Source organism: Calypte anna, chromosome 6 (assembly GCF_003957555.1).
Source record: "Calypte anna isolate BGI_N300 chromosome 6, bCalAnn1_v1.p, whole genome shotgun sequence".
In the NCBI taxonomy this organism is placed as follows: domain Eukaryota; kingdom Metazoa; phylum Chordata; class Aves; order Apodiformes; family Trochilidae; genus Calypte; species Calypte anna.
The window spans coordinates 26,264,246-26,290,679 of record NC_044252.1 but is presented as its reverse complement, the minus strand read 5'-3'; the positions used below and the strand labels follow the sequence as shown (position 1 = coordinate 26,290,679).

At 37.2% G+C, this 26,434-nt stretch overlaps 1 protein-coding gene across 4 annotated transcripts in view; it reads right to left on the bottom strand.

Moving 5' to 3' along the window:
• VTI1A (vesicle transport through interaction with t-SNAREs 1A) overlaps positions 1-26,434 on the bottom strand; it is a 258,149-nt gene that overhangs the window by 229,780 nt on the left and 1,935 nt on the right. For all 4 annotated transcript variants that reach the window (XM_030452930.1, XM_030452931.1, XM_030452932.1 and 1 more), the window contains exons 2-3: positions 20,871-20,929; positions 16,497-16,607 (exon numbers count right to left, since the gene is read on the bottom strand). In XM_030452930.1, the coding sequence (XP_030308790.1) occupies positions 16,497-16,607; positions 20,871-20,929 (170 nt within the window). The remainder of the gene's footprint in view (positions 1-16,496; positions 16,608-20,870; positions 20,930-26,434) is intronic.

Genomic DNA, 26,434 nt, shown 5'->3' with positions numbered 1-26,434 from the left:
CGTTAAAAAACAACAACAAAACACCACAGAAAAAAACCATAATGATTGTGAGGCAAGAACCTTGGGAAGGAGTAATACAAGAGAGTCAAATTCTCAAGTCCAGTAGGACTGTTCAGCTATTCTACAGGAGGCTGAGCCCTTGCTAGTGAAGAGGAGGAGATATCTTTGTCTCTAAGCATTGGTGTTAGATGTGTGATGTTCACTGTGCTTCCTAATCTCCAATTCACATAACAGCAATAAAGGCAAGAGGACAAAACTAAAACCATGCTAATTAAAACTCAAAGTAACAGGAAAGGGCTGGAAGGGGTTTGCTCTTTACAGCCAAGCTCTGCCCAGTCCTTTTGCAGCAATCTGTGATTATTAATAATCTCTAAAAACACTCCTTGCTCAATATTCTACCATCTAGACTTCAGCCAATCTCTTTCGACATGCAGAGAACCTCTCGGTTTAGCCACATTTGACATATCATATGAACTCCAATTATCCATCTTTTTGCAATTAATCATCTCACAAATACATTTCCTGCACTTATAAGCATCCAGCTGGGAACTGAGTTTTAATCTAGGAAATAATAAAAAAAAAAAAATAAAAATTCAGGTTTCTAACAAATTACTTCTAATTAACCAGAACCTTTTCTAGTCATTCCAGCCTAACGATGCCTACAGCAAATGGAAGAATTTATTGTTTGCATTCCTAATGATATTTTAAAATTTCATTTCAATTTCCCCAATGAGTAACTTTCAGGAAATTCATTGCACTTAGATCTACTTAAACAAACATTCTGCTAAGCAGGAAGTGCACAACAACAACAAAACCTATGGATAGAAAAAGAAAAATGGTATTACACTGAGCAGAAAAGCTGCTAAATAAAGCTAAAGAACTAGAATGCTAATTAATGGCCATTTCCAAAACTACATTGCAGCCACGCTGCCCAAGCCCTGCCAGAGCTATTCAGAATCCTAAAGCTCTATTTTCAGATAATGGTTTACAAATGAAAGGTGTATATTTTTCAGAAAAAAACCCAAAAACCAAAAAACAAAAAGGTCAGTTCCCCTGATACAAAGCATCAATTAATAGTCTGTATAAAGTGAGTGGATTAAATGAAGCCACCTAGTTAGATGACTCAGGAAACTAAGCAATGGTGGTCAAACAGCACATGAAAGGGCTTTGTCCCACAACTTTCAGTGATTTCCCTAGGGAAAGATTTGGAATAAGTCAGCAAAACATGCTGACTGCACTATTTGGAACTGCTTGGTATCACAGGGAGGTAACATCAGGTAAGTATCAAATGTAACAGTTTCATTTACATTAAGTATTATCAATTTTCTCCAACTGTTTCAAAAAGTCAATGCAGCTATCTGACAGAATATGATCATTGCAAAGTAAAAGTATTGCTTTCATGTTCTTTGGACAGTCAAATATCAGAGGATTTCCTGTCAATTATGCAGTAATCACAAGTGTACATCCCAAATCTGTCCATCTAACTAACAAAAAGAAAACAATATACAGCTGAAAAACGCTCTGGAGATTTACTTTTAAGTAATACATAAGTCAGCCTAACTGCAGAAATATTTCTGCTCGAAAGTTTGGTGTTCATTAATGTGCTACCAAAGTTTTGACAATAGAAAACAGGACTGTTAATTGGCTGATTCAATACTAAGTCCAAGTAGTTAATTATTCTGGAAAAGAGTTATTTTAATATACCTGAAGCCTTCCAAAACTTATTAAATTTTATAAGCCTGAACCAACCTCCCATTACTTTGACTTTCATTAATTACCTCTGTAGCTCAGTACATCAAAATCACTGGTATATTTTTGATTTTATTTATAACAGAGACCCAGTTGTAACTATGGATGTGCTTTAAGTCATTTAAAAGGGAAAGACCACAAAACCAGTAGTAACTTCCTCTACCACTACTAAAATCTAGGAAATTTTAATTCCTTCTACAACAGCTGCAGCTTTAACTCCAACTGTCCAGCATCACAGAACAATTACAACCAACCTCCTCTTCCCAGACTTCTCCCTAACCTCTCTGACATCCAGAGTAGAGATTTGATAAGGTATGAGAAAAAAGAGGATTCTCCTTGATGAGATTTCATAGACAAATCCTCAGCCATTACAGAGTCAATATTCAAACTCCTTCATTCTCAGTGATTCCAGCCTGAGAGTTGTGTGAAACATCACAAAATACCCCCCAGTGCCTTTCCAGTCTACCAGTGCACTTTCAATAGTGATAAAGGAAGACCTGTACGAAGCAAGAACATGATGTAGAAGTTCATTCTGGTTGTGAAATCAATCAACAAAAGACAGTGAAAAGCCTGGGTCACAGAAAGAGGACAGCATGGAAGTGCAGTATGTTTTTCTTCTTGAAGCCCCTTTCATGACTAAGATGGAACTCTACACATGGTTATCAAGATCAAAATAGGCATTTGCATTGAAGGCAGTGCTGGATACTGGATTATTTCAATGCATTCTCTAAGCCAGCACTATGAAATCCCACCAGCAGTCCTTTACACTGGTACACAGAAGCTTTGCTTGCACAGCCATGGTTGGACTTGGTGACCTTAGGGGTCTTTGCCAACCAAAACAATTCTATGATTCTTTGATACGCAGTCTTAGAAAGACTGAGGACAGTGAACTTACAGGTTTCTTGGCACATCTAGAACAGCCGCAAAGCTCACAACACCAGTAAATTCAGGCCAGGGTTTATCAGGGTCCAGCTCAGTAAGCACTGTGGCCAGGCAGGGCCATGGGGAGCTGTAAACCAGTATCCCATGGCATCCCTGGAGCAGGAACCAGTGGCCCTGAAATGGGGCCCTGGGCCACAGGAACATGAAGGGGGTGCTGCTCAGGGCCCTGTCCATCTGACATTGGGCATAACTTTAGCAAGATTTGATATAACTGCAGCTTGCGGAGGATGCAGAAAAAATGTCAAGCAGGTAACACACGATGGATTTATGTCACCACAGAGGAGACCGGGGTCAAGACAGAAATATTCTGCCTACAAAACAACCCTGACCTGAGTTAAATCCAAAGCCATATGTCTGTTGTCACAATAAAACATATTAAACATAGCTTTACTGGGTTATTGCCCTTAAGTCACACTTAGAAGCCCTGAACCATTGGCAAGTCAAGAATGAACAGGTGATATTGCAGAGAGATTCAGAAGGTAATAGGCAAACACAAAAAATAAAAAGAATTAGAAGAAAAAACACCCTCTCAGCTGCAGTCATTTAAGTAGGAACACCACAGAGAAAAGCTCTTAAGTGCAAATCTTTCTTATTGCAGCTTTACATTCACTGGCACATGAAACAGCAATGATAACAGGCTCAAAAAAAACTTTGAAAATAAAGTTAAAAGATACATGTAACTTAAAACTAACATCTTTTCCTACACAGAAAGGTTAAATTGTGGGGTTGACATTTGCATTTGTTACGTTGTCAACATTTCCTGCCTATCAGCCTATGTACAAACAATATCTAAAGATGTCATCTACATATTTATACCAAAGGAGTTTATGAACAAGACCTGTCAGTATATTTTAACACCTTTCCAAAACGTCAGCTTTCATCAGGTATAAACACAGCATGTTTAATTTATTAGTTTGGTTTAATATAAAAAGTTGACAATCATATGTCACCGTAACTATTGATAAGGTAAATAAGGACTACAGGAAAATGCCAAAAAGTTATTAAAATATTTCTCAGCTTCCTGAATCAGATTGGATTTATTGGCTTTCCTCTGTCAATAAGTGCATCACACATTTTTCTTCATATGGCTGTTTTTGAAGTGGTATGTCCAACAATGAAGTTTACAGACAAACTGTAATTCCTGAAGAATTTGAATTCCATTCTGACTATAGTGGGCAAGGGAAAGGGCTGTGTTTAATGTTTAAAAAAACCAAAACCACAAATGCACAAACTTATTCACCTATATTTAAGCACAAAACAAAGATTTCTTCTTCTGATCTAAAATACACTGAGCCTGCATAACAGCTAAAATACAAGGCAGAAGAAAATTTTAATACAACTGTGAAGTTGGGCAAAACAATATATTTACTTCCACTTTCTATAGTAGATTCTTGATTCTATTCCCTCAAGAGGAATGATATTATCACCTTCTCTAGTTGACAGTGTCAGGACAACCTATTTTCACTTCTTTCCAGGTACTTCACAAGAAATGCAACCAAGGGCAGCATAGTCTCATTGAATGAATTTCATCCCCCCTTGCCACTACCCAGCCAACCTCCTCATCTGAGAGTCCTTCCATCCAGACACCAATAGATTGCACTAAAGGTTAAAAAATACAAATCTTACTTATCTGTATATACAATAAACTCCGTTGTATAGACCAGTTCAAATATCCCTCCCCTAGCCAAATCCAGGCCAAATTATGCCCAGTAGCACAGAAGAGTTTAAAGGCAGGAGAAACAGAGAGTGGGCTGTTCATTGACAGCCTCTTGCTTTGCTGGAAGAGGCTTTTCTTTTCTTCAGCAAGTCCCACTCTACACCTCAGCTAAGACACAAAGAAGAATTTTATTATTTTACAACCCAGCTGATACTAGGATTTGATAATATGGGCATCAACAGCCTCTTAACAATTTTGTAAAACTTAAAGGGCAGGGATAAGGATAGTGACAACTTAGAATACACCACATAAGCTGAACATGCTCCAAGACAGGATATGTATTTCCTTTTGCTTAGGTAAAAGGAATTTTACCAATTCATTTCACTGTTGCATCAAAATCACTAACACAGTGAGTACAGCTGGGGACTAAAATGAGGAGTATTTTAACTATCACCCACTAATCCTCTGTGGATATCAGAAATTTAGTGCTGAAAGCACACCTCGAAAGCATATTGAATATGATGGAAAACCAGAAGCTTTGTTTCCATGTTCAAATAGAAAACAAGTGAAAGAACTGACACATGATAAGTAATTCATACACTAATCAAACTGATTGAAAAGAAAATTTCAGGAAGTAGTCCAAACTTACAAATAACTAGATTTTAGGCTATAGAAACACACACTCTGATTCCCTTTATTTGAAATATGAAGAGCAATCGAAATTTCCTAAGGGCCCAAATCTTCCACAAAGAAAGGAAGAGCCTCAAAAGATAGTCTTGCTCCAAAAGGATCCATTTAACTACATAAAAACACGTAGCATCTTGGAGTTTTTCCTCTACCAGTTCTGCAGCATAGATGATTTCAGGTTTTATTGCAGAACAGATTTAGCGTGGTTCCTATACTACATATCCTTACTTCAGCATGGTTCAAAGCTGTCTGAAACACTAGTCTTTGGTTCAGACCTTTACTTCTGCACTTGGTTCACACCTGAAGTGGAGTTTTCAATTCATTTTCCTCAAAAAGCAATCATATTCAGACTCAAATGTAAGAAGTAAGGAAAACTGGGAGATTCACTTCGAAATCGCAGTACTGCCTAACCAAAGACCACCACTGCACATGATGCTCCAGGTGGGAGGAAAGTCCTCAGCTAAAACATCTTTTAAAACACATGGATGTCTTGCAAACTGGTTCTAGATTATGAGAAAAGGGAGCTCAGCAAATGAACTTAGGAGTGCTTTTAAGGTACAAATTAAAAGTGAAAGCTTCTAAAGTTTGCACCGGAAAGAAAAGCAGAAAAAAGAAAAGTAAGAATGAGGAGAGGAGCAAATTTTGCTCATGCTCATTCTAAAAATCGTGGATTTTAAACCAAGATCTCTAGAGAGCACAAGTACGGAGCTACCACTCAGCACTGCTGAATGCTGGACATACAGCTCATGAACGGAAAAGGGGAACCTTTATAACATGCTTGAAACTAACTCCAAGTATGGGTCAGAAGACAGATACAGCCCAGCTGCCTTCAACTGAAATAAAGATCTAACAGGAGAAAAACATGACAGAAGGTGAGGAAAAGACAAAAGGAACACTAAAGGGCTTAAAAAGGCTGGGAAAGCAGTTCAGGTTAGCAACCCCTAACTTACTCCTGACCTGTCTGTAACTTTTTGCCTTGATTTAGTTGCCTGAGCTAACTTTGTGGGAAGCTGACACAACTGAACCCCAGAGTCTGATTTCTCCTGAAGACAGGACAGAAAGAAGAGGGAATCTCATGGGCATTTAGGGCTATTGATAATACCGAATTACAAAATAATATTAAAAAAAGCAGTCATTGCAAGCCAAGCATTTTTTTCAATTAAAAAAATACATTTCTGGAACTACTGTTAAGACCCCATCTTAACATTATTAGTTTAAGTCCCAACCACACTAATTCTAGGGAAATTGGCCTTTTTTAAGGATGCTAGAAAAAATGAAAACCTGTAGTTTCAAATTCAGCTGCTAATGAAACAACACATATTTAAACTATACTATATTTCTTAAACAAAACAAAAAAATAGGAAAAACACATCAATGTAACAAGTTAGTTCTTTGCACAGTTCTATTTACTTAATGCTCACTATCACAGTATCAAAGAGCTCTCTACTCATGGGTAAGAAACCCTTTTGTGCTAGGCACTCGACAATTAGGAATCCCTGTGTCAAAATGTTTTCAGTTACACGTCCCAAAAAAACCCAGCCACCACTATAGAAAGTTACTTTTCAAACGCTGAATTAAAGAGAATTTGCTTTGATATTAATGTCATTATTCTCTTTTTTTCCTGTTTGGTGACATGTCCTAGCAAAAGTTACAGTTCAGTTTAATAATGGCTTCAAGTCTTGTATCCATGAATCAGTGGAAAGGAAGGTGCTATCTTCAGAATGCAGGAGCACTAAGGTCCAAGACCTTAAGGTCCAGGACCCACCAAACACAATACCTTTTTTTTGACTTGACAAAGCCTTTTCTTTGACTTCTCAAAGTCTTTAGTGAACAGGTACAAAGCCTGCAATTGGAATTCCAACCTTTCCAAAAGCTTACCTAACATATTTACATGCTGCCCAGGAAGGTAAGTTGGCAAATACTATCCTTATTTACTCTAATCTTAATTTCCCTGAAAATAAAACAAACTATAGAGTGATAGAAAGCTGTGGGGATTCAGAAAGTGAGCACAAATGCCACTCAGTGGGAAATGAGCAGAGTCCACGCACATTCCCCAATCTCTTTTTCTTTATGTACCAAGCACCAAATATTTAGTTAGCAAAAGTAGTTTTTCATTAAACTTATCGGAAATGTTTAAATTTTACTATAACAGGAAAAGTTACTCTATCCTACTGCTGATCCTGGCAGCCACCTGCTATATTCCTTCTTACTATCCCTTCCTTATATTTCTTCTCTAATTTTCATCGTTTGGGTCTTTAAGGAGTAAAACCTCTGTATCATTTATTAAATATTGGAACAAGGCTCACACTCCTACCACTGGCACCCTAAAGGCAGTTTATAAAAAGCAAACCAAAAGTAAAGGAGGTGCTAGATTCAATCCACTTGTTCTAATTATATCAGCATTTAATTGTAAAATGTACAACTTACAGATGCTCTGGCCTTTGCAGGGATTTGCTCTCTAAGAACATTAAGTTTAAATAGACTTTGTGGCCAATACCCACTTTTTGTTGTGGTTTGTACAGCAGCTTTAAGGCAAGCTGACTGTACTTGAAACTAACAACTAAATGATTGCAGAACACAAAGTTAGCAGACAAAAGAGCAGAGATATTCACACTTTTTCCATATGCTTCATCTAGTAAGGAACATTACAAGTAGCTGGGGGGAAGGGTGGGGAAGAATTCTAATCCACTTCCAGCTGCTTTTTTTGCTTTATATTCCTTCCTCACTAGGTCTTAAGCCAGAAAAAAGATATCTCTGCTGCTGTGAAAGACTGAAAGACCATCTTCTTTTACCTCTGCTAACCAGTTTTAAAGAACTGTAAGTTTCCTTCTGTGTTTAATACTAGTATGCTAAAAAAAAAAAAAAAAAAAAAAAAGCTTGGACAACAAAAAGAGATGTTTTTATCGTTGAGACAACAGGCTAATATCGTGTGTTTTGTTATTAAATACCATTTTTAAGTATTTGCAACTTGGGAAAGAAATTTTGTATTTTTCAGGAAAAATGAAAATGTGCCTACACAAGGAAAGCCAACTCTGAAAATATCTGCATAACCACCCACTTTATCCTTAGGTTAGACTTTGGTGGAGGAACAATAGCAAAATATACAATTTCAGTAACATTCAGTAACATTTGTAAGAAAAACAGATGGAACAAGCTAATTGAATGATGTTACTTAAGAATCCTGGATAGTACCAAATTCATACTAACATGGTGGCTCTTCACAAAGACTTTTTAATCTGTTATAGTAGATTTTTAGATAGAAAAGCAAAAAGCAGAATTCAATTAGTGTTTCAGTTGCACTAAAATTCAGTATTGTACTTTTGGAAAGCTGAGATTATAAAAATAAAAACATGATATTTGGCAACTTCAAATCTTATAAACCACACAGAAGTTAACCCATAACGTCACTTAAGCATCAGAAAGAAAAAGATAACACATCCATCACTGTTTCTTCGTTTTACTTCTTAACAAATGTTGAATATATTTGCATTTACAGGAATTGTTAATTGGCTCAGAAGAATTTTCACTATGCCAATACCACTACCATGAATCTATGACAAAGATTTTCACCAAAAAAAAAAAAGTAACTAAAGTAGGATTTGTGTTAGCAGAATATAATGAATGCTACTATTTGTAATGTTCGACAGTTCTGTGACAAACAGATATACAATATTTTCAGTTACACAAAGAGATTGTTTTACACTCCAATATCCGTCTATGATGCAATTGGAATTCCAACAAGCACTTAATATGCAATAAATATATAAAAATTTCCTCCTGAATTCTGATTGAGAAACTATCAAGATGAGGCACAAACCTCTTGAAGTTCAGTAGAAAAAGCTGATTTTAACAGCAATGCTTATATTTCAAGTTTTATTTCATGAAAGCAACAGAACCCAGCAAGCAGGCAAAGAAAAGCCATTAACTACTTGTTTGCCAAACTAATATTTGAGATTGGACAGTTAATCAGTCAGCAATAAAAAGTCCACCATTTACCAGACAGCAACTTCACCATAAAAGAAAGCTATTTTTGACCATGGCAATTAGTTTCTCATGTTTCAAACACTAAATTCTGTTCTCCCATTAATTTTTAAAACTATGTGGCTTTAACTTAAAATAAACTGTACATCAAAAGAAGGGAAAATAAACAGCCAGGAACACAATTTGACGAATTGGATTTATTTAGTTTATTTAGCTAAACAGGGTCCATTGGATCTCTTTAATAGGCTGACAGTTGCACTGGGCTGGTTAATAAAACATTCAACACAGTATCTTCAGCCAATATAGAAATGCAAATCCCACCAGAAATATTTTATTCATGAAACAGTAATTTCAGTTACTACCAAAGAAAAAAAAGAGAAAAAAAAAGAGAAAAAGAAACAGGAGGAAAAAAAAAAAAGGGAGAAAAAAAAAAAAAAAAAAAAAAGAAAAAGAAAAAAAAAGGGCTGGCTTTGCAAACAGTGCCATCTAGTGTCTTTCCCTGGCAAACAAAGCACGAAATCTGAAAAGGGCTATAATTAATCCTTCCAAGTATCAAACTGGTACATTTCTTCCTATTCTTTTGGTTTCTCAGTAGCACATGTCCGTTCCTGTTTTGCAGTAAAACAGAAATTAGCCTCACTCCAAAAAAAAAAAAAAAGAGCAATCAATGACACATTATGGAACTGAGTGCAGTTCTAGTCTGAAAAGCAAGCATGTTAAAAAAATGGGGCTTTTTGCTAAACTTGTCTGCTGTTTTCTGTTGAATGCTTATGTTTCAAGTCCTGATAGGAACCAAATCAAGCTTCTACTTATATGATGAGGGGAGAAATAAAAAGAAGGGAAAGCGAGATGTGCTCTGTTCTGCTCTTACTCATCATCTCACCCCATACCTATGTTTCAACTACAGAACCTTTATTATTGCTGCTAGCAAAAACAGGACAATGACAGCTTGCTTCTTTTTGCATGATGGGTAGGGAAGTACCACTTGACTAAAATAAGAAAACACTGAGAAAGTGAGAAACATTAAAGACTTCTTCCTTCTGCCCCCAAAACCAGCATTCACCTTCTGTGAAAACCTCTTTACTCACCAGCTGACTGTAAGTAATTTTGAGTGGACTTTGCTTCTTCCACCAGCAAAAAGATTTAAGTCTATTGCTTTGAGAAGTAGAAGTTTTAATGTAAGAACTAATTACATGGTTGGCAGAGAAATGAGTTTTCTACCTGGGAAAGGCTGATGAGCACTGGCATCCAGGTATGGCTAAAGACTGCATGTTTAGTGGAAGAGGCAGAATGTTGCCATGATGAATTTCTATTACGTGTCTTAAGACATATTTTACAGAAGGATTTCATTCTGTCATAGAATGCTTTTTTACCTTCATTTAATACAGAAACATTTTGTGTGTGATAGGAGAAAGGAAAGAAAGAGGCATGAATGCTTTCAGTGCATGGCATGAGTCAGTGTGCCTTCTATTCATAACCCCCAGCCAGAGACAAGAATTATCAGACTCACCAAATCACTTCTTGAAAGCACCTTTATTTGTAATCACTCAGCTAAGTCTAGTGCTTCACAAACTGTTTTTTCTTAAAATCATGTGCATCACCTCCACAGTTGCCAGCTTGCTGAAGCAAAGCACACCACAAAACTCACCAATCTGATTCCTACATGTTAGCAGATGACCACCTTCTCTGGAGAGAGACACACAGAATTTCTTAAAAACATCAAGGCTGAAGTTGGGTGAGGAGAATCCATTTAAGAAATTAATTTTATCTAAATTAAAAGTTTGTTGCTTGGTTGCTCTTATCCAGCATACTATCTCTTCCAACAGTGTGTTACAAAATGCATCTTACTAGTCAAACACAAGAGGATTCTTTGTAAGCAAAACCTACAGAATTATAAAACACAGGAGACATGGTGTGCTACACTGCTTTGGCTTCTCAGGAATCTCAGTTAAGATCATTATAACCCCCTAGGTTAATTATAAAGTAAGCATGTTAACTCCTATCTTCCACACTTTCATCTAAAGAAAAACATGTCATCCATGTAAATTCCATGGTGAAATAAATCTCCTTCCACACAAAATTATGAAAAAATGCTAAGGATGCAAATAAATGAGGGTAAGTTTTCGACAGGGGATCTAAGTTGTACCACTTCCTAATCTTTCTTCACAAACTCAGTTTAGGCCTTTAATAGTACAAAAGATCCCAAACAAACTCAAACAACCAAAGCACAGAAAAACCCACAAAAAACATTACTGCCTGTATCACGTTTTTCCCAGTTAAAAGTTCAGCATTATAAATAGTCATTGTAAAACATAAAATGCCTCCACCTTCTTCCAACACAAACCTGCCAAGGTGGGGACACAAGTAAAAACAAACTTAAGACAATGTGGAATTTGCCTCTATAGAAATTAGTTGGCCTAATGTTCAGCAGCAGCAGCCAAGCAGACAAATACTGTACCAGAAGTTATTAGAAAAGGAACAGAAAAAAACCAAAACCAAACCAAAACAGTAACTCTGTATTGAGCAGTTTGAGAACAGTGTAAAGGAACGATTACTTGCCTCAAGAAGGTGACAGTCTCTACAGAAGTGGTACAGTGAAGGAACTCCTGTTAACGAAATGCTTTCTTACTATTAGGTTGTCAAAGTCTGTGGTCAGTAATTTTGAATTCTTTCTCCTGAATCAGATTCACACAGCAAAAACTTAATCTAATTTCAGAAGTTTGTCAATAAGATCAGGTTTCCACTACAGGCAGCCATGCCTGCCCATGAAGAGTGCACGTGCATCTATAACACTTACACATGGTGGGTTCTCTGTTTTAAATAATGTAATTGGGATGCAACTGTAAAGACATATACATCTGTCCCACACAGAAGTTTTGTTTTTCTAATTATAAAGGAATAATACTTTGCTTTATAGAAAAAAATAATCCAGCAGCAAAAGTTACACCTCTAAAATTTAGCTCAAACTGGAAATGTCAGGAAGACTCCTGCCATAAAAATACAGGCCACTAACTTGCAATTTGACAAATGGTATTCCTTAAGCTTACAGCCATTTGAATCTTCAGGTGACTGAACCTGAAATAAGCAGCCAGAATGCAGCTGACACAGCTGTAGCAGTTGTTCTGGTGAGCTTCTGGGATCAGGTGATACTTCAGAGTCCTACAAAAGAGCAAACTTCATGTCCTGGTCTTGCTGGGAAAGAATTCGAAAATCATTTTTCTGTTTGCAGTTTTGAGGGCCTGCAGAGTCCAGTTCTGTGAGAACAAAAGAGATTCAATACTCTGGTAGTGATCAAGGTTGAGAGTAATTTTGAACCATGCAGGACAAGTGGGCTAGGAGGGGCAGCTGACCCAAGGTGGCCAACTGAAGTATTCCATACCATAAACGTCCCACTCACTGTAAATTGGGAAGTCTGCAAGAACTGGGGCTTCTACAATGGCTGCCTTCCCAAAATAGTCCCATCTAGCTTGTTGGTTGTCCCAAGCCTCCTCCACTTGATGTGACCACCATGTTTTTGCTGGAGCTGTCATGCTGGCAAAGTTGGTATTCAGCCTCCACTGCTGGAAGCACACAGCTTGCTACTACTAGATGGAGCCGAGTATAACTTTGTATCTCATGTTATCACTGGGGTTAATATAAGTTCACTATTATTATTAAATCTGTTTTCATTCCAACCAAAGGGCCTCCTTTCCTTTTCCAGATTCCCCCTTCCCAGGTGGGGAAGGTGATAGAACAACTATCCAAACTGTGGCACTTTATCAAATGAAATTCTATTACTTATCATGTTAAATGTTTTTGAGGCTTAACAGTAGCTGCCATTTAAACAATTACCTTAAACAGAACCTGTAGGAGGTGTGAAATGTGAATGTATCTCTTTACTATGACTGAAGTTACTGTTAAATGGCAAAATGTTTAAATGTTTGGTCAAGTTTTGTAAAACGCTGAAGGTCAGAATAACCAAAATCAGTATCCATTTTGAGGAAGTATTAATTTTAAAAAGGAATGAGTACTATCACTCGGATTGGTAACAAATGCTACCATTAAAATGCACCTCTGTGCTGCCACAACAGGATGGGAACAGTTCCAATGTCTCCTCTTTTAGTGGATAGCTATTTTTGCCATGGAATTCACCCATCCCACTTTCAGCAGTGATTGCGAGGTCCTTGTTTGTGTAATAAAAATGTTATGTTTAATACAGTCTTGCTGGATTTTTATATTTCCCCAGCTACATGAATGCCTCTTTACTTCAGGGGTAAGTTTCTTCTTTTTCTTTTTTATGGTGCTCTGACACAGAACCCTTGGGGTAAATATTAATGATTGCTGATAACCACATATTTGCCAAGTTTATAGTTACAGTGTCACATGAACTGCGATAGCTTCAGATCAAGGTGTTTTTATAAAATCTGGAAAGCCTTTTACCACTGTTTAAAAATTGGTTACTTTCAGGTAAGCATAGCAATTTGAAAAAAATAAGCACCACGTCTAGTCCATGTACTTAAAAACCTACAACAAAATTAAAGCATTTTTTCCCTTACTTCATGCAGGCAGTAATCACAGACATTCTACATTTGAAACAGTCGAAAACGAAATATTTACAAGCTTAAACCCCAGAATAGTGCATTGGTAGGGGCAGGAAACAAAAACCTGTTCACAGGAAGATCGTTTTAAATTTGAGTAACTATTTAGCAGGTGGTCCCAAGTCCTTGTATCAACCCAGAAAGCACGAGTACGTGAGGTGCAACTCCACTTCATGCCACAAGAGAGAGCTATTGGCACAATCTCTGCAACCCAGCAAGCCCGGGGCAGTGCAGGAGCCCAGGAGCATCCGAGCTTGGGGACTTGCAGCTTTTTTTGCAAAGAAGCATCAGTTTATGCTTGCCTGATCCTTACATTTCTCCTCAGGCATCTCCTTCCCATGCACACCTCTGACCCAAGCATTGAACCTGCCTTAAGCTGAGGTGCAATGTTTGCTCTGTTCATTTTCCCCATCCATTTTCATAATGCTATGCTGAGTACTTTTATGGACAAAAATTGAGCTTCTTTTTTTTCCGTTACCACTGTTGCTCTCCAAGAGGGAGGGATGAGATGCAGCAAGGTGGCATTTTCTCCTCAGATGGGATTTAATGCAATTAGTGGGTTACCAACTACCTGTGTCAGTACAGTGCCTCCGTAACACCTCTGGACTGCAGAAAATAAATCTCCCATTTGCTATTTGCTCCTACTTGATTAGTAAGTTAGAGAGAAACACACCATGTTTGGAGTAAACTTTCAAAGGACAGCTCAACTAAGCTCAAATCCATGCTTTTCAGAATATATTTTTGGCATAGTAAAGTGCATAGGAAAAAAAACACTGAATGTTCATAAAAGTGCCCTAGTATGAACTACTTCAAAGTGATGGTCCAGTGTTTTGTCAGTTTTAGACATTTTGCCACAGATCAAATAAACTCACAAATTAAAGATCATATGCCACAAATAAACCCTAATATTGTCCATCCCTGTGGATGGACATACTTCATGTTTTTTTCTCCTGATCTTTAAATACGTTTCTGTGCTGTTGCTTTCCACAACTCCTTGGGTGAGGGCAAACGTTCAAGGTGCTATAAGGTATGCAAAGAACTACAAAATCAAAACTCATATTCATTATGAGGAGTATGAAAGAAAACTACCTCTCTTGGTTCTGAGTTCACTTTGTGTTTAAAATACAGAACTCTCTGAAAAAGACTGTATACTGAGGTGTGTATTTTTTGCACTTCATTCACAGAAACACTTCCCTTGCTTCCTTTTCTTCCCTATTTGAACTCTCAACTGAATTATTTTGTTGTTTCCAAGTTGCTTTTGACTGGACAATAATCCAGAAAGATTCTCAAACCATTGCATACAAACACACAGAAATGTTGGGACTGAAATAATGTAGGGAATTTAGTTGTAACAACACTATTTTGTTTTTAACAGATTTTTCCAAGCATAGCTGTTATTTTCCCACAGTACTTTGCTGCAGCCTTCATTCCAGTTTCTTTCCCTGATCTTCAGGTGAATGCCATCCTTGGGTTTTCAGCTGTTGTTTTTTTCCCATTATGATCTGTTCCTTCCTCTTTCTCATGTTGCTTTTGGTCCTTCACTCTGAGCAAACACATTCTTTTGATCCCATAACTCCTAGTTGGTCTGAGGCATCTCTTCAACACCTGGTCATTTCTCCTCTTCCATAAATTATATCCAGCTCTGAACTCTCCCATTCCCTATTGCCTGGAAATATGGAAGTATCAACTCCTGCCTTCTGCCTACACAGAGAAGGAGACCAGCAAAAAATAAATGCTGACAGCAAATTATCCCACATCTAAGAAGATAAACAGCATTCACTACTGGTCCAGAAATTGCTCCCTCTTGGAAGGCACTGTTCAGCCTTCAGGGCTGTACACACGTCCTAAGAGAGAACAGCATGAGACTGTCTCTAAATTTTAATGCAAGTCTTTTTGTCCTAACGTTCCTCAAACTTGATAAAATTGCAACCATCTTCTATCTAATATATTTTTCTGCAACTCCTCAACCTGGCAGAAGCACAGAGGAGTGACTGTCAGCTAGATTTCCTGGCTGCAGGTATAAACATTGATTCCCCTCCCCCAAAGGAATAAACTGCTGCCAGCAACATGAGAAAATTCACAGTTCTCCAGTGTATGGAAAAAACTGCCACTAGTAATTTCTTTCTACCTACCCTGGAGGAACAGAGCTGCTGCCAATTAACAGCGTTTTCCTACACTGTGCAACTCCTTTGAACTTCTGCAGGATTTTAGAGGAAACAGTTTTGTCTCTATGTAAATCTCTTCAGTGCAAATCCTAGTTACAAAAAAGAACTGATAGCTGTAGCATAAACCCCTAGACAAGGGAATCTTGTTAGTTTGCACTCATTATTTGAAAAATGTAGTATTTATAACCACTTTGTACAAAAGCCAAGAAGAACCTAAGTGCAATGAAAAAAAAAATCACAGAGACTGAGAAATGAAGTGCACATGAGATGAACTACATTCAAACCTTACATGGATGAAGACCATATGTTTTTTCATGTTACTACCCACATTGCTCCAAGGTGTTTTAAACAAACTGTTATTTTCCATTTGGAGTACACTTACTTTAAGTTTTAAGTATCAATTCTGATATTCTACCATTCATTCCTTGAGAAATAGGATTAAAAGACAACTATTTTGCCTACTGCATGAATACTCACAATATTTAATGACACAGAAACAACTCAGATCCAGGGCAAAGGGCCAGAAGACTAGCAACTTGAATTTTGGTGTGAGACTTCTACAAAAAGAAAAACTTCTCTTTGCCAGTCTGGTTTTCATCTCTCCATACATACAGCAAGATGCATGCAGAACTTGCCTGTCTCACTAGTCAAAATACCCTCTGAGTTGCCTGAATAACAACATTATTGTATTTTAAAGATTCTCATAGGTGTGTTCTTCATGGAACGTTAAAAACTCACAAAATCAGCTTCAAGTTTTCCCATTTCTTGCTTGTAGCTTCTCATTCGACTGCTGTACATCCCTCGGCTTTGAGGTGGGATCTCTCGAACTTCAAGTTCCATCTGCTCAAGCTAGCAAGTAAAAATAGAGAAGAGAAATATAAATCCACAGGGTAATTAAAGCAAGGATAAATTTATCTGAATGGTTAACAGATACTAAGAAACATTCCTTCTTTATCAAGAAAAACGTTGTTTATTCTGCAATACATAAATAATTTATCAAAATCTTTGCACAGCCCTAAGTCAACAAAAAGTGACAAAATTAATATTATTAGCACTTGGAAGGAATTAGTCTTCTCATAAATGTTTGGACTTTAACTCCAAACATGATTCATACATTTTATTACAAAAATAATAAAAGTGAGGTTAAACTACTTCCTGTAAATCAGTATAGCTCACAAGAAAGCCAACTTCCATCTCACTGTTCGGTTTTGGAAACTATTGGGTGAAAAAGGTATGTTATTTCTTTTTTTTTATATACACACACAAGTGGGTGAGTGTATAAATATATACAGACATGCATGTGTGTATACCTATGTGTGTATATACACATTTAAAGTTTTATTTACCACCAGTGTCCATGTTTAAGAAAATAATTGTTCTTTTAAATACTTAAGCAGCAGAATTACAAAGATTGCCTAAATCTACATCCCAAATCTGTATGTAGGTATATCAAATAGCTGTATTTCCAGGTTTAAAGACAACACTATTCAAGAACTTGTATTCAAGCAAATACAATAAAATGTCAGAGATATATTCTATCTTTCAACAGCTTTTTCTATTAATTCTTGCCACACAGAATGCTAAAGGACCTGAAATGCAAGAATGTGGCACATATACATACTCCAAAGGAGTTCTAAACCAAGGCTGAGCTGCCTGATAATTACCAGCTGACTCGGTCACAGAGCCTCCTCTCCGTGGAGCTGTCTCTTCAGGAATGCTGTTTTGCACAGCTGAAGAATCCCTTACCTGCCTTTTAAAATCTTTCCAACTTACTCTAAAAAGATAAAAGAATCTCTCTACTTGGTTGCTGTAGGCACCTGAAACAATATTTACTTACCTCCTACTGATCTCAGTTGAGCAATATGGCACTGGAACAGAAATGCCTTCCAATTAGGGTCCCAAGCTACTGGTTATGGATCTTCACAAGGGATAGCTACAGTTTATCCCTATGTAATTGCTAGCTTACACTTTGAAATTCCATCCTTATATCCTAAGAAAAGCATCTGAATTTAATCAATGCAATTACCAGATACTTAAAAGTCATTCTGCGTGATCTATTCTGATTATACAAAATTATATTCAATAATAAACTGTAAAGCAGACTTTAATTAAATCGTCAGCAATGAATTAAAATATACAAAGCAATTTCTAACTCTACACACTTCTTTGGCTCCAGCTTAACTTTAATTATAAAATTAAACCAGTAACTGGAGTTAATGGCTTACATTTTATCAATTTCATCTCAATATATTAATCTCAAATGTTCTATAAACACAGAGAACACTGCTCACATACATATATAATTATATGTGCAAGGTTGCGATACTTTAATGAAGTCTCAATTCTGATCTATGATGTAAAAATGAAACCATCTCTCAATGAATACAGAATTTGAATCAAGGACCAGACCAGTGACCATGAATTCGAAAATGTTCATTCTAAAGGGGCAATACAATAGAGTCAGGACCAAGGAACAGTGATGAATCCTGCATAATAAGGCTGATCAACATGTAACACCTTTTTTTTTGTCATCAGAGGCTAAATGGATACGTTTTCATGTGATGTTATACAGAAGATAGTGGTCCAAGCAGATGTGAACTTAAATTCAACCTAATATCAATCGTCTTAATTTTCGAGCCTCATATTATTGGTCACAAAATGGTATTTTTTACATACAAGCAACAACAGAACTAAATTCTACTAAAAGCTAAAAATAACCTGGCATATAGATCTCAAGATATCTGTAGCAGCTCAGGTTGCCTATAGAAAAGCTAAAAGCTAAAACTTCTGAAACCTTAAGGTTTGTTATTTTATTCTGATTCTGAAGTCTTGAAACTAAAATAGAGAACTAAATTAAAAAAACCCAACTGTCTAAAGAATCACCTAGCATTTGTAACACTAAATTTAAGTACATTACTAAAAAGCCAAGTGTCTAGAGAAGAAAAACCCAAGATTTGCAACCCTTCAGTTTTGTTGTAGGTCCCTCATAAAAGGTAAAGGCAAATAACACAGAGTTTTTATTTCTAAAATATAAAATTTCACTCAAAATGCTAATTCCAGCTCTTCTAGCACATGCTAGATTTTATAAACACGAGTACCCCTAAGGTTATCACAACATCCACCTTTCTTAAAAACCTGGTAAAAATAATATTCCGATACTCCAAAGGAGATGGAGAACTATAGGATTTCTCTCCAGAGATCTCTTACTCAGCAGCTCTGGCTTGAAAAGGCAGCCTTGGGGTCTGAAAGTTTTGGTGTCAGTTCTGCACATACATCAAATCAATTACAACAGTGATATTACCCAAACAAAGCAGACAGTGTTTTAAAACAACCAGTGGCTAGTCAATGTAAATAAACTAGCACTACAATAATATTTATAATATATGAGTGTTACTTCCCAGCCAGGAAGAAAATAAAACAAAATAAGCTAAATCCAGCTTTGACTACTCAAGACAACAAAGCAAAACAACATATGAAAACTATCAGTAGCAATGAATTAGGTTTATTTTTATTTTCTGCTGTAGTCTTTAGTTAAAGAGGATCTTTTTAATCAGTTCTGTTACTAGCACATTTGTTCAAATTGATTTTTAAACCCAAGCCTTGACATTAATCACCATGTTAGGTAATTGCTTGAAGCCAATAATTGAATTAAGCACCTGTCTAGAAGCATTAGCAACAAGATCTAAAACAAAAGTGTGAAAGAAAAGCCAGTACATGAAATGAAGATCATCATTAGGATAAAAGTGCAGATACAGGGCTTACTTTTTAATCTTATAATAAATACAAATTTAAATGATCTTCTGACATAAGAAGGAATAAGTCAGTAACTCAATTTCTGCTCCTTCCAATCTTACTTTGTATGACTTTTCATCAGACCACCCCTGCTACAAATTCCTTGTACTTGACATGTCAAGTCATAGTGAAAAGATGAAAAATATTTCCAGATTTTTACTTTATCTCGGCTGTTTGAATATTAAAGTGCCAGAAAGGCCTTAATATATCTTCAGAATATCCTCATGAGGCAGCACAGTAATTTTACTGTGTTTTAAAACACTCTATCAAAGAGACTAGGCACCTTGCCATTCTCTAAGGGTAAAGCTGCAGGGAATAATCCCAAAATCCAGCTTTCCTGGATGTTAGTTATTCCAATGCTCTAGAGTCTGCAAGACTAATTAAGTTATTATATATGACAGGTATGTCAACTAACACTCTACAGACCTTTTTCTTCCCATACCACTTCAAAAAGTGAATTTCAATATTACTGTTCAGTTAGTAACCAAATAATTGATTCAAGTTGCTCAAATATAGGAACTTGCAGGCTAGGAGAACTGATTTCCTTTCCCTGTCCTAACAGTCAGATTACTCTTCTGACACTAGATAAACCAAACTCACTTGCAAGCAGTAGACAGAAACAACTTTGAGGCAAGGAACTCTTGGTCATGTGGGGAAAAGTCAATCTCAGCTGTCACAAATGCCTTTTACTCAATTACCCCACATCTACAAAACTTAGCTTTTGTACTTCATCAGATGGAGGACATGACAGGATGTAATGGGAACAATTTTTTTTTAAAAGCCACAATTTCTTAACACATATTGTTTTCTTCTGTCAGTGTGGGCCTTTAACTAATGCTTGGTGAATATCTATAGTCTTCTCTGATCAGTAACTCAACATTGTCCCCTTGACCTCAAACAACAAAGTATCTTTATGCCTTACTTACTAAGGGAGATAAAAAGATATGTGGCTCTACAAGACAATCAGACAGATTAAATCAAGTAGATGCATAGGTCCCACAAGAAATAGCACAAAGAATTCATGTGTGTAAATATTTAATTCAGTTCCTAATGTAAAAGACCTAGTTCACAGCTCAAAGTCTGCAGCAGTCTGTAATAGCTTACAGCAATAATACAAACTTTAAATCACTTAACACAAGATTAAGAAAGCATCCACTCCTCTTGGGTATTTTATATCCTCAAACTACTTCAAAATTATTATTTCATTCTAATACATTACTGTGAAGCATTTTAGGGCATCATATGTGTTAATGTTACTGCCAATGACCCTATTATTTTCCCTAGGAATCTGCAGTTAACATATGAAAAGTCAAAACGTACCAGTTCCCTTGCTTCTTCGAGCTGTTTCTCAACATTTGCAACCATCTGCTGCTTCTCATCTGAAACAGAATTGTGAAAATACCAATATAATTGGGTTCTTGCCATGAAAGAAAAAGATACCATTTCAAAAGCTTGCACGTATCAATTAAAACCAACTCAGGGGTTTATTCTGTGTGATATCCTCATGAACTGTGATACCACATCAGTAATTAAGCAAACCCAAACCCAAAGCCAGGAGACAGGAGTCCTTGAAGTCTTCTGCTTTGTTATGCAGTATTTGCTAGTTAGGAAAGCTGCTGCAGCTGCTCCAGGTGTAAGAGTTAGCAGGCACTTGCTGAGTGGTGGGTACAAATGCAGGAGAAGGACATAGTGACAGCAGGTGGGAAAAGAAAATGTCCAAGAACAAGGACCTATCTGATTTATTTGCAAAATTTTATGCACAAAGCCAAGCACCCTGCTTGTGATGAATCCAGGTACTGAAGAAAAAATTAGGTTTCTCTTCCCCTGCTCCTATGCTTGGTCTAGAACCTCATTTCTTTTGCTTCAACAGAAACAGAATGAAATGCACAGAAATTACAGGAAAATCAGTCTAATAGCAGTGAAACTTTAAACTGGCAATAAAGGTGAACTCTAAAAAAAAATTAAAATATTATGAACAATCATCATCTGCCAGGTTCCCCAATAGGTCTATAACTCAGCTGTAGAGAATATGTTTGACTTTCCACCTGCCTCTAACCATCCATTTGCAGGCAGAAAATATGAGCTGAGAACTGAGATCTGGTGTCACACCTGCCAAATAGTTCAATTGCTCGACCACTTGGTTGGTTACAGCATAAAAGGAGACTTTCTGAGTAGTATTCAGTCACTGGATTATAGAAGTCTCCACACTGACAAATTCTTGTGGGCATCTGGGGATGGAAATACTGCAAATATGCACCACCTCCAGCCCCTTTTGGCGCCACATCTTCCATCCTTCTGACTGTAAGTCCACACGTTGCTTCAATGAAGTTAGTAACAAAATTCTGAACATACAACCCTTTATACCACTGCTGGTTTGAACCAAGGGCATCATGAGACATTTGTGCTGGTGGTTTGCCAGATGAAGCATATAAAAATGAACTGCACAAAAGTATCTCCAGTCAGAACTCCCCAGAGATCATGATGGATAAGTCTACATTGGTACAAGAGACCTTACTCCTTATCTTCACACTTCATGGTTTCCTTTTTTAGCCTGAAATTCATTGCTTCTCTTTCACGTTATATCCTTTATATATTCACTTTGTATCCTAGAATTGACACATTAAAAACCAAAGGGACTACCTGATGGTGTCCTTTGATCCTCTGCATGCCATCAGCCACAGAATTTCAAGAATTACCTCTTTATTAGATGTTTAGAATTCAGTTCTCACAGTCTGAAATGGTTTATTTTTCAGTACACTTAGTGGCATAGGCAAGAATCAGGGGATGCTGAGGTAGCAACCAAAACCAGAATTTCTGCCAAAGTGAAAAATACTCTTAAAACAACCTTCCTTAAAAGCTACACAACCACTTCTGAAAGGATTGAGTTGCTACAGTTGTTGGTGAAGCAATCCTAGCATAAGCATGGTCCTCTCCATCATCTTCTCATTTACCCAAGATATTCCCCACTCCCATTCAAGGACAGGTGAATAACATCATCTGTGCTTCTCTGTTACACACAGCAGAAGTCTGCGGAGAGGATCAGGTTCAGGATCATTTTCTACCTTTAAGATAATGCAGAGATCTTTGCAGCACTTCTAGTTCTCAGCTAGCAATGTCTTTAATTCCCCACCTGTTTCTCATTACAGCATCCAAACCAGGAAATGTACTGGTTAGTAATTTATCTTTCTAACATAACTATACACAAAGGAACAGAGAATCTGCCACTTGGTTGCCCACATATTTCAATTCCCCTAATCCAGCATCCCAAAACACCTCTCTAGTTTCCTTCACTTGGAAGCAGGCAAGATGGTTGATGGACAAAAGGAAAAACAATGTAAAACATAAAAAGCACAACAACATTTTATTGACGCAGAAATAAAATTTTAAAATATTGTAGCAGAAAATAAATATTCTACAGTAATGGCAGTATTTCCCTGATTTTTACTGGATTACGATTTCCATACATGCTATGTAACCTGAAATTTAGGGATACAGAGTTGGGGTTTTGGGGAAGATATTTCATGCTCTACCAATTCTGTGTGCATTTGGAATTACAGGAACAACCTTACACTTCACTGACCACTGAAGGATCTTTCCTACACACAGAAATATTAAGCTATGAACCTTTGGTAGGGAAAACTCATCAGTACACAAGGATGTCTGGCTGAAACTGTTCCCATAACATTAAAGAGGTATTCAAAATGATCTTCAATTATTTAGTTAAACTTAAAACACAACTCCAGGGTTGCATTTTAACATTGTCCCAGATTTATCGGAATCACCCAGCTGGTAGCCAGAGACACTGCTGGGCATGAGGCTTGCTGACACCAGGCCTTTGCTGTTCCTTCAAATAGTGATGTGTGAGCAGACACAGGGCAACATCCCAGCACTGCAGCTTTGGAGCAATATCTTCACACATCTCCAGGAAAGCAGCTGAACCTGTTCCAAATGCTAATCCTCTAAGGCAGGCAGTCCCCCAGAGCAAGAAGGGGTGGGAGGATCCAGCAGTCACTTTGGTAAGGAATACCAAGCTCACCAAAGTATGAGTATCACCCACTTGGTTTCACTTTCCTCTCTGCCTCTAGCCACATCCATGGAAAATCCTGGTGAGAATGTGCTGCCTGGAGCCACATGCCTGCAGGCACATGCTGATACCTCTAGTCCTGTTGTGGATATCAGCCACAGAAGCATGGTATGCTTACAGGTCTGTCAATCAGAAAGCACTGGCTGGAATGGATTGATTTCAAACCACTTACTTTCAGTTTTATGGTGAAGCTAAGAAAACAATTTATTCCGGTCAGAATCCCCACAGAAAGGGGACAATACGCAGAAGATAACTTTATCAGAGACTAGAGATGAGATCCAAGGGAGTTACTCAGAATAAAAGAAGCTTGCCACTAATCTAGCAGATCAGGACAAACAAGTTAAGATCCAATTAAAGATCTGCATATTACTAACTGCATTACCCCACTGTGTCTCAGTAGTTTTCAATCCACCTTTTTATAATTGCCTTAAATACACTTCCATCATATGAAATAAAAAGGGGCTCCTATAACTTCTTATTTGAGAATTGATAATGTATTTTTAAATTTTCTTTTTAAAGATATCTAAATTTAGAACAGAATTTGTCTTCACATTCCCAGACAGAATGTCCTATAGAAACTATTGCATGTATCTTGTACAATTTAACTGGTCAAATTGATGCAATATGGATAAATACAAAGACTGAAAACAAGTGCTCTTTTCTGCTGGGTAAGGATTGTAAAGAAATCTGTTCTGTGTTTGTTCGTAAGACTGTATCACTTGCTTAAAAGAAGCAAGCTTTCACTACATTTTCCTCAGTTCTTGCAGCTTTGTACTTGATTTTAGTCTTGTCCCCCAAATACAGAGCAGTTAAAGAAAGGCAGAGATCTGCCTACAAGTGTAAAAAGATAACACAGCACTGGTTTAATCTCACAACCAATAATGAGATTAAAGAAGCCTGGAACAAAACTGAGCAATCTCAATTCTTGTGGAATTGCTTCTTTTTATTAGTACATGCTGAGGAGAAGACTTGAGTAATAAAGGGCTTCAGTTCAGAAGTTGCAGACTTTACTGTTCTGGCTGAGGTGGTCCACAAGCTCACCATTTTATCAGAAGTTACTGTCCAATAGCAAAGACAAAATTAACAATATCTGTGTTTCTCTCTGAGTTAAAAAAATGGGTTCAGGAGGACATCATAATGAGCCAGACCTGAACAGAAAATTAAAGGTGGCACTTCCTTCAACTAAATATTAGAGACTGAATTATGGTGCTTTGATTGCACAGTGGGAAATGCAGGTATTTAGGTAAATGGTAATTTAGGTAAATGCAGGTAAATGCAGGTATTTAAGATCAGAACAACACCACTCAAGTCTAAAAACATCCTGATCCAGAGGCTACTATGCTAAAGAAGGCTAATTACCACAATTTGTGCTGATAACTTTCAAATCAAGCAATCAAAATTTATATAATTTTTTTGTAAAATCACAAGATAGGTGTTTCTCTGAAACATGGAGGAACATCAATAAAACACATTAGCCCATGATCTTCATTCTTCAAAGACCTGCAGCAGCATTACAGAAATTCTATTTAAAAGCCATTTCTCAACTTAGAACACATTCTTTAGTTCTCTGGATGATGTTTGCTTCAACAGAAGACATTTCTTCCCAAGATAGTCTATTGTCCCTGCTGCTTAGTGTTTCTGGAGCATGCAAGTGCCTTTGTTACACTTCTTGCTGAACTATTTATGCATTTGTGACAAAAGGTTTGTTTGTTGAGCCATTGTCCTCACAGAACACAAGACAGCATCAAGTCTTGACAACACCAAATGCAGGAATGTTGCAAAACCAACCAGTGTTTCTCTAATTCAACTGAACATGATGCTTACAGCAGGTCCATCTTGGGCAGCAGAAGGAAACAAACCAGTCACTAGACTTCAGGAGATCCCTCTGTATTATGCAGAAGCAGCACAACTCCTTAAACCTTTCATCCTGCTTCTTCCAGCGCAGAGGAAGAAGGACATCAGCAATCTTTCTCAAATCTGCTGAAAAGCTGCTGCAAACTGCCACCTTACGTGCATCTCCTCTCACGTCCCCCTCCCACCTCATAATCCTCTTTTGAGGCTCTCCCAGCCATATCCACAAGAACTAACTGGAACTTCTGGTGATGAAGAAGCAAAGATCTTGCAAATGTTCCTATTAAGAAACAAGGGAAAAATGTGTATTTAAAATATTTCTGATTACAGTATTCAGCATAGTCAGAGATTTCTTTACCAGGTGGTCAAGTGCCCCTGCCCCTATTATCTAAGATTGCAATTTGGTTTTAGGTCAGTTTTTTTTTTTCTAATGAAAGACAGAATAGCCCTGAAATGGAAGCAATGCACTCACTCATAAAAGCACAGTGCAAGAAATACTTACAATGCAAATTAGTCCAAACTCACCTCAAATCTTAACATGGAAACACCACCTCTTATTAAAAAAAAAAAAAAAAAATTTACTACTGTCTTATCTTGAAGCCATTTACCCCAGTACCACACTACTGCTCCTGCAGGGAATTATGCGTTCTTTCTACCCTGACAGGATGGCAAAATCTGCAAAAAAACCCAACCTTTTTTAATGGCCACATAAAAGAACCATGATTTCAAAGCCTGCTGCTTCTAGTTTGTGTCACTGTCTAAGATAATATTTCATACTTAAGCTCCAAAGTGTCCCTAAGTGAATAAGGGAGAGGATTCCGGGGGAGAGTTACAGAACTCCACTACTACTAAGCAGAATATTCTTCCTACCATAGAACAGACAATGATGACTTCCAAAATCTATGCAATTAGGTAAACTAAATCTCTATTCCTTTCCCATAATACAGTG